The following is a 10,171-nucleotide window of genomic DNA, read 5'->3' as shown; positions in this document are numbered from 1 at the left end:
ATCCATAAACCTCAGATATGTAGAAATATTAATCGTAAGCTACAATTACAATTGAAAGAACCTTTTGGACTTCAAGCTTTTGGATTTTTGCATGTGTGTATTTAAATATAGTATATGTATTTCAAATTAGAAACATACATTTTTTAACCTTGTCACAAACAAGTGTCTAGACAATTTAATCATATTATATATGAAAAAACATACATTATTAAACTCATGATTTCTGGTCAAAACTGATCCTACCCCCCACCCAACACACACTCTTTGTTGATTAGTAAGGACCACAGGACTTTTGGATAGGTTTTAGGGACAAAATGTAGAAGGGGTATGATAGTCAGCTGTGTAAATCTTTTCTGTATATCTTCTGTGTATATCTTTGACTTTTTTTTTGGATGTACACAATTTTTATTAATATTATTTTAGGTTTGTGATAGATATGGGGCAAAGTGTTACATTTAGATTTTAGAGGATTGAGTGTTAGGTAAGTTTCTCAACAGAGCTCCACCTCATCCACTAAGCTAAATAAAGTATCCCCTGCAGATTGATAACACATTTTGTTAAGCGAACAGTCTAATGTCTTTTAGTCAACCAACCCTAGTATATCTTTAAATGATAGGGTCAGTGATATGTGGGCTCTCTTTACTTTTTAATTTTTTTCTGGTGCTGAGACCAATATTTGCAAATTGAAAGATGGTCAAGGGGTGCACAACCAGGTAAACAATCAATAATTTCCCCGATTGCCATGTACCCACTGACCAGCTTAATCAAGTGTTGCAAGATTCGTCTGCTTACCCGACTTTGGCAGGCTAATAAATAAAACCATATATAAATATGTGGGGAGTGCTCCTCAACAACCAGCAGTCAATGGACATGCTTCTTGAATTTTAATATAACATGTAGAATTGGCAGAGCGGTAAAAATTTAGGGGATTTTTCTTGGCACTTAACTGGTCAAAGAACTGGCATTTCCATCAATGTTTTCAATAGATGAGTAGTTAAAGTAACCAAAGTTGATGCTTTTATAAAATCTAATGTCCAATCTATTGAACACATTGGTTTAAACTGTGTTTAGGCATTCAGTTTTATCTTTCTCTTTCCTTCCTAAATTACTATATGAAAGATAAAAAGATAAAAACTTTAAAACATTAATAACGTTATGTCCTTTTTACTGATTGTTTAATTTTTAAAGTCTTTTGCTTTGTTCAGGCTTATCTTTGTGATGTAATATAAAGGTTTGAAAAATTGCTTTTAACACGTCAATACCAATGAATGCAAAAGTAGATTTGCTCCAAATATTTAGTGTTCAGATGATCACATTACGGTTGCTACCTAAAGACTGCTTTGTTATCAAAAATCAATCTCCTTCTGTTCATTACTGAACAAATAGACATACGGTGAGTTTTGCTTTCTAGCCTAGAAGATGTTGTTACAAGGATCATATTAATTCAGAAATAAAATGGAACAAATTGCCCTCAAAATCTCCTGAAGTAGCTTTCTTGGAGTCAGAAAATTTACTTGAATACCTTACATGAATCTATAATATTTTTACAGAGATTCTGCTTACAAAAAAAAAATGTAATAAAACTTAAAAAAAAATTAAGTATAAAATATTGAGTACTTATATTTAATAACAGCAGACCCAACCTTTCGGACCTCACGGACCACTAAATTCATAATTTTAAATCCCGTGGACCATTATTATGAATTTTTTAAAAAGATAAATACATTTGTAAATAATGATCTTCCTAATGGTGCCTGATAAGGACTGTGGAGGCTCTGGTTTATCATGCTGATTGATCAGAAAAGAAGATCTGAGAAAAAAACAAATAAAATAAAACAATCAGATGAGAATCGGTATTTGTGGAGTGGGATGACTGTTGTAATGGTGGAAACAATACTGAAGCGTACGGCTTGGCAATGGTTGCCTCATACAACTTAAGACTACACTGACGTCATGCTGTGCCTCTCTTGTTTTTCTAGTACAGTTCATGAATTTAGTGCAATAAAAAGGAGAAAATTGTCATTCAGAATATAAGAATTTATTAGAATATTATGTTTGCTTTATTATTAATAAAACATAAAAATTGCAAATAATGTCCAAATTTTTCTGCTGACCCCAAAAATTTTATCGCAGAATACCAGAGGTCCACAGACCACTGGTTGGCAACCGCTGTTTTATAAAATTTCCAGACATCAAATAGAGTTCTTGACCCCTTTTTCAGGCTTCCTATGCTAATTTTAACTGTGTTTGAAAATAGCCAGTTAATTTGCTGAAGTTTAAAAGACACACCGTGGAATATGTCAAGGGTTGTGCAGCTCATTAAGGAGTTTTTTAATTATACATATTGAAGTAGGAAACTAATACTGTGTACTTTAAAATGCTTGCTCTGCAAAACTATATCATTGATGACTCTTGTAATAAATGTAGGATAAGTACACAGGTGCAATAATTGTCGATGGACAAGATCTTTCATGATCCTTGCCAACGACAAACAACTGCACAATGCATGAATGAGTGTTGTACATACAGCACCGTTCTGCTCTATAAAGGGGGGAGGGGGGAAAACGACGGAGGGGCACCCCACTGTGCTCTCTGCCCTTTATTTCCATTACGATCGTTCGTCATCTATCGTCTGTGGATTGGCCAGGACGGTCGATTAGACGATGAATGACGAGCGCTGTACACACGCCAGATTCTCATCTGATATCAGCCATTAACCAATTATCAGACAAGAACCATTAAACGTGTGTACCTAGCCCTATTGTATAAAAAAAAATAATACAAATATAACAATAATTAATAATAATAACCTGTTTTTGTTTTTTAAAATCTTTTTGATGCCTTCTAAGTGAAGCCACCAAACTTCAAAATTCCATGGCACATTTAAATTAATGGGTGACAGTGAGGAACTTCCTAGTTCTGATGGCCACATAATTAGGCTTGTTGCACAGAATATCTCTCCTGCAATACATGGCTTCCCAGATTACATGTACATTTACTTTATATAAAAGGGTAGATAACCTTTTTGTATAATGTATTGTAAAAAATGTGTTTAATATGGGAATGGGAAGCCTGCAGACTTTGGGCTGCTTCTTTTGCATATGCCCAATCTCAGGCATATGGAGAAGGGGCTTTCTCCGCAATGTAAAAAAACAAAATGTTGACAATTACAGGAGGAAATGTCACCTGACCTTGTGCCCGCGCAGTCGGAGATTAGGTGATGTAAGCAGAAGCAAGAAGAAGATGGCGGCACCTACTGGTACCTCCTCGCCAGAACGAAGAATGAAGCCAGGATGGTATGGAATGGTAGCTGATCATGTAGGGATTGAGGGCTCTGTGGAAGGAAAGGGTTGTGTCTTTTTTTTTTTGGTGAAAGTTCCATTTTAAATGAAAGCCTGAGTGGGTAGGTTTAATTTTCAGCTGTGACTGTGTTCATCTAACAAAATCAGAATGTTTGATTTCATTTTATTTTTACCAGTCTAACAGAATCATATTCATAAACTTTCTAGATGGCATTTAAAGATGGCATTAATACAGGAACTTTATTATAACAGTTATATTGATATTTTTCCTATTAAACATTGGAGAGTTTTACTTTAGTTTGGTTTACTTATTTTGGCATCTCTACAAAGCTAGATGCTTCCAAGCTCAGTATCCACATATTTATTACAGGACTATAACCAATATCATTGAGTTTAGTAATGTCAATAAAACACCACACACTTGGAAATTAATCAAGGTAAAGTACTTGAAATATTTCAGTACAGTTATCAGTTAGCTTTGAAGCTGAATTAATATACTCCCATCTTGGAACCTAAATACAGACTCCCTTCTCTAACAAAATAATTCTAGTGCATTAAAATTGTATAAAAAAAAGACATATGCCAATTTAACTGATTATTCCTAAAATTCACGCTCGCTTTTAAGTTTAAAAAAGGTTTTTGACCTATACAAAAATTCTGATTCATTCATTTACTTACAAGAAAAAAAAATACTTCTGATTTTTCATTAGTGCTATAACTGTAAACTAGTAACAAAACACATGATAAAAGTAACACTTTTGTCTAAGCCATGTAAAAATTTTTGGTTAGTGTGAGGAATAAAGCTGCGTACACACGTCAAATTTTTCTCGCCCAATAGTCGGCATCGGCCAGATATCGGGCGAGAATCTGGCGTTTGTACAGCCCTGATTCTCTTGAAAGCGTCAAATGACCAAGACATTGCCCCTGATTTATTAAAGCCCCTCGGGGCTGGAGAGGATACACTTTCATCAGTGAAGTTGAGTGATCCAGCAAACCTGGAATGGATTTCTTCAAAGTAATTTGCTATTAGCTAGCAAATGTTTTGAATCCTGGACCAGATCCTTTCCAGGTTTGCTGGATCTCCCAGCCTCACTGATGAAAGTGTATCCTCTCCAGCCTTGGATAAGCTTTATTAAATAAGGCCCATTGACCGTGCTTTAACATGAGTGTCCAGAAAGGTGAACTTGCTACCTCATTTGACCCTATAGATAGCTATAGACATGGATTTATTTGAATCTGTATACAAAATAAAAGACTCAGATATACTGCTTACAATTCAAATGACAGTTTTATTTAATACACAATATTGTAATATTTAATGTAATAAACTAGTTAACTTAATGCCACTTACCAAAAGAAAAAAACATATTTTGGTCATAAAGAACAATAGCACATCTGAAAACTATATAGCCAAAACAAGCTTTATATTTATGTATTAAATACTCCAACATATTGATACAAAGGGATTACATTTATTACAATATGGCAATGAGAGGTTGTATAAATATGTATGGAACTGGTTACCACATGGCTGAGTTTGCTGTGAATGGACTACATGTTGAACCAGTCAGTTCATCTTTTCATCTTTACTTAATTAAAGTGGATTTAAAGCTATTTCCTTTTAGTTCACGATAAAGAAGGAAAGAATTAGAAACCTTGTCAAGTTTATATTGTTGACAGATCTCATTAGTAGGTTCACACTCTCTATTTGCCCCGGTGACCATTGTCACTAGAAGAAGTGATGGGAAATCCAACATTTTAGAGCTGTTATCAGGATAAGAATAGAGAAGAGATGTTCCAGCGGTAAAACCTGTTTTGGTGTAAGCTGTCTAAAGAGATTTCTAACCACTTTCAGTTGTGTCTCTGGGGCACGAAGTTAAATATATCTCCCCAGCAGAACTCAAACAGCAAAATTTTTAAGGCAGGGATTTTATTCTTCTCTACCATTTCCAAAACTAACTAGAAACTTTGGGGCTTTACAAACACATAATGCCCAATCCCAGCCAAAATCTATTAAATTTAAGATAGAATGGTGGTGAGTTTGTCAGGTTTTTATTGTCATCTCATAATTTCCTGTGCTACAAGAGAAACAGACAATAACACAAACACATTCTGCAAGAGTGGTTTAGAGTTAGATAGCCTAAAATTGTTTTCATTACTGTAAGTGCTTTGCTGTTCTTGATATTCCATCACCTATAGGCATCTACCTTTTTGGGATCACACACTGTATGTACTAAATAAATGTGGTAGAAAAATTTAATCAACAGAAATAAAGTTACTTAATTTCACTATGCAACTCACTTTGAGGAAATTAATCTTCCACAATGCAAATGCAGCAACCAATCAAACTGTGTTTATGTGCATTTATTGAGAACATTTTATCAGAAAATGTAAAGCCCTGCAAAGCCCAACTGGCTTGATAAGCCAAACATACTCGAAAACAAAATGTGTACAAATTATACACAGTATGTGTTCCTTGGAAAGCAACCAAAATATTGCCAGTGCTAGAATGTTGTACAGAAAGGCTCTTTCTGGAAGCAGTGGTCTTTCTGAAGAAGTCAAACATACCCCTAAGCTGAGTCAGAGCCAAGACTATTGGATGCAGCTCTTTAGCTTTAGGTGGCAGGTGACTTTTCTACTGTTGCATAGATTTTACAGAAAGATAACTGTTAGACTTTACACAGCTTTTAATGCTCCTGGAATGTATTATAAGATAAACTGAAAATTCTTATGAGTTTTAATAAAAAAAAATCAGTTTGCTTGCAACATTTTTTTTTTAGTTTTCCTAATTTAGCCTCAATAAATCTATGAAACAGGCAGCCAAAACTCATGTTTTATGTGTTGGCATATGCTGCAGAATTAAATGACTTGATAGTATATCATATCTTTTTGGGATGTTGGTAGTAGTTCTGTAGGGAACTAGGTTTGCACATGTTGCAATAGCCATTACAAGTGGATAACAAGCCATTCTTTCTGTTGGGTTTCTAATGTGTTTTACAAAATGGACAATGAAAAAAAATGATGAGAGGACACACAAAGGTATGTTCAAAAAGCCAGCACCAAGGTGGGCAAAATATATAGCCAAATCCAGAAAGACAGAAACACAATCCATTAGATTCCAAGAAATATACCTGCTGGGTAGATTGGTCCTTTAAAATCAACATCCCGCTTTCTTGGTGCATTTCCTACAAAATGTACCTTTCCACAACAATGGCACTACATGAAAAATATGGGCATATATAAGTAAAGCTTACATCTTACCCTTTAAAATATTTCTGTTACTGAGTGATCCCCTCCACAAAAACTTAATGTATTTGACTTAAACCATGTTTTGGAGCCCTACGGAGTCACAGAGATCAAATCATCTATATGGCCTTAGCCATGGATAAGCGTTGATTGGTACCCCCCCAAATTGCCAGTTTTAAGCATTTGTGCGTGCTTGAAACACCAGGCCACATAAGTACATTAGATAATTGTCACCTTGGATGAATGTTCATGATTGTTTCGGGAGATAATCTAGTATGTGTGCAACATGTCCCTGGTAATGTTGAGTGATCTGCAATGGAGGTCACAAAAAATCATTTCCAGGGACAGAAATTTGACATTGAGTGTAAAGGTAAATTATGTCTCTAGTGGCTTGCAGTGAATAGAATGTGTTGTCTAAAAGCCAAACACTGCATTGTGTACAAGAGAATAATTATCTATACAAAAGACTTCAATAAAGGCATGTCAGCCATATATACAAGGGGGTGCTGAGAAGTTCCTGGCTTTGGGCCCTTTCCAGATGAAATAGAAAAATAGAGTGTGGGGACATATGACAGCCTAATATCTTAGTATGTAACTGTGCAAATATCAGGTCTTGCGATTCTTAAAACTGTTTTTTCTTTTAGTGAGAAGATGTGAAGGCAGAGGCACAAGCAAGTTTCATGTCGTTGGAGTTACGGACCCTCACAAAGTTTTTGTTTCTCCAGGGAAATTCAGCAAGGGACATTCACACTGAGATGTCACAAACACTGGGGAAGTCCTTCCTACAGCACTGCCAAAGCCGTTTTGGCCCATTTTGAAGCTGCACAGGACTTTCTGGCTAGGTTAGTGACTGAGGATGAAACCTGGCTCCACATCTATGATCCTGAAACCAAGGAACGGTCAAAGGAATGGCGCCACATCGAGTCTCCGCAGCCAAATAAGTTCCGAACCCAGAAATCGGCCAAAAAAGTAGTGGCGTCCGTTTTCAAAGACAAAGACGGTATTCTGTTGGTGGTCTACCTACTGCAGGGCTCTAGTATCACCAGACAGAATTATGCTAACTTCCTGGACCAGCTGAAGAAGGTAATTAAGACAAATCGCCGTGGAAAGTTTACCAAAGAGATCCTTTTTTTTGCAGGACAATGTACCTGCGCACACGTCCAACGTTGTGGCTGGCAAATTGAACACCTTGGGTTTCCAATTGGTCCACCATCCCCCCTACTCACCTGCCCTGGCCCCTTCGGACTATTATCTGTTCTCAAAAAATACCTGAAGGGGCAACGTTTTGAGGACATTTCTGACATCAAAGATGATACTGAGAGCTGCTTTCATTTGAACGGTCTAGAAAAGCTGCAACTAGGCTGTACCAAGTGCATCAGTCTCAGGGGGGAACATGTTGAATAAATGTGTTATTTCATAACTCTGGCTCGCTTCTATCTGGGCAAAGCCAGGAACTTCTCAGCCCCCCCTCAAAAATATTTCCTAATCATCTCATTCTCATTCTTCATGGAAAATTATCCTCATAAATTACTCCTTCTGAATTCAATGTACAACATTTTTGAGACAAGGTGCTTAACTTTAATTGGGAATTTAATTTTATTTCTGAAATAATAATGAACATTAGACATATTTTACATAGGGTGTAAAAACCACTGAAAAAACAGAAACCAATATTAAATTGTTAAACTGATACAGCAATTGCATGGAATAAAATGGTATGTCAGTGGTTCACATTGAAGCTAGTAGGAAGTGGGATTTAAACCAGTAATCATACAATGCATGAAAGGTTAATGAACACTTTGAACTCTGTGTAATGTAAAAGGTTTCAGATGTGCTAGGCTTCACCAGATATAATTGGACTCGGGTGAAACATGCCTGTCATCAGTCCGTTTGGGAGAAGGTGTGTGCTGTCTGTTCTTGGTGCCTGCTGGCCTCAGGACATTCATGAGATTGGCTCCATACCCTGAAAATTACCCAAAGTTCAAGAGACAAAATGAGAGAAAAAGATATTCTGTCATTATACACACTTAACAAACTAATGTTCTGCTGCTTTCAAACACAACACATTAAAAGACATGAGTTATGCAGTAAAATAATATGAATGTAAATGTTAACAAAACCAAAACATTGTATTTATGACCATTATTTTTGTCCCTATTTTTCAGCAGCAAATATAGACCCCTACAAATTACAATATGCATAATATACCATAATGGATAAACAAGTTAAAAAAAATATATATAATCAAACTAGAGACTCCATTTCAGCAGGTTTCCTGAGGTCATATGGTCATTATGCTTGGCATAAAGAAAAGCTTATGGTTGTTTAGTTCTATAGTCTTCTTAGCTATCTCCTGTCTTACAACTTAGGCTGCATGCAATGGTTCTTGCTCCATAATCGGCTCAGGCCAGATATCGGACAAAAATCTTGTGTGCGTACAAGTCCAAATGACCGTCCTGGCGGATCCACGGATGATGAACGATCATAATGCAAGTGAAGAGGACAGAGCCCACCTCCCCTCTCCATAGAGCAGAACGGCGCTGTATGTACAGCACTCGTTCATGCATCGAGCAGTTCTTTGTCGTTGGAAATTATAATCTCCATAATATTCACAATTTGTTCTTTTAGAGAATGGGGCAAGCCCCATTCTACCGGTGCCATTCTGCTATCAGTACAAATTAGGACCAGACTTTATCAGTTTGGGAATTACCTCATACACACTTTTACAGCAGATGGGTGTGCCGCGTGACCACCCCTACCCCCCTTCCTATCCACATACCTCTCTGGGACCAGCATATATTTACATAAAACCACTAAGACACTATATCTTCAATACCATTCACCTACTGTATATTACCTCTCATCAAGGCATTTATGTAAAAAAACACACAGCTACCCCTGAAGAAGCCCAATGAGGGTGAAACGCGTTGAGTTAAAGGCTGTGGGTACTCATTGACCATCATACAGCTTACTTGCATCGGCATACAGCCGTTCTGCTATATTCGGATATAGGAACAAATCCCTGTACAGTAGGTGCTCTATGTCTAGCGATTGTGTGAAAATTGAATACTCACTTAACTAAAGATTTGCTGGACTGATTATAACTACTCTTCTCATAGAGCAGAATATTGAGGTTTCTGTGTAACTATTGTTGAATATAAGTACTATTGCCAGAAAAACCCTCTGTTTCTTTTTTCTTCATTTTTATATACACATATTGTTGTCTAAGGGTTGGCAAGCGTTTTATTGAAAAGTATTGATATATTGTGTCTTCCACTAGTACTAGCACTGTTCTTTGTTGTCTGTGAATCTGTATCCTATTTATTGCTCTATGTCCATGTATAAATCTGGATTGGTTCATCGTCTATAGCTTAATTTTTTTATTGTGCTTGGTTTTCAATTAATTATTTTACTTTTTTTTTCTTAAAAACCAATAAACAGATTATACATAACCTCCATCCTGGTCAGCTATACATTAAAAGGATTAATAGCAATTTTATGTTAATATTACGTGTCACATCTTCATTGATTCATTGAAATGCCTGCTAAATATGATGGTTTGCCTCTAATATTACAGATTCATAGGGCTCTACTTTTAAAACAGGGAATCTGAAATTCCCTCA

General features: G+C 36.2%; 1 protein-coding gene across 1 annotated transcript in view; it reads right to left on the bottom strand.

Moving 5' to 3' along the window:
• Positions 1 to 4,571: 4,571 nt before the first annotated feature.
• Positions 4,572 to 10,171, bottom strand: part of WIF1 (WNT inhibitory factor 1) — a 41,021-nt gene continuing 35,421 nt past the window's right edge. The window contains exon 10 of the mRNA XM_072401301.1: positions 4,572 to 8,511. Within this exon, the coding sequence (XP_072257402.1) occupies positions 8,390 to 8,511 (122 nt within the window). The 3' untranslated portion in view covers positions 4,572 to 8,389. The remainder of the gene's footprint in view (positions 8,512 to 10,171) is intronic.

The sequence above is a fragment of the Pyxicephalus adspersus genome, chromosome 2 (genome assembly GCF_032062135.1).
Source record: "Pyxicephalus adspersus chromosome 2, UCB_Pads_2.0, whole genome shotgun sequence".
Lineage (NCBI taxonomy): Eukaryota > Metazoa > Chordata > Amphibia > Anura > Pyxicephalidae > Pyxicephalus > Pyxicephalus adspersus.
The sequence above is the reverse complement of the archived record's forward strand: the minus strand, read 5'-3'. Positions and strand labels throughout refer to the sequence as shown.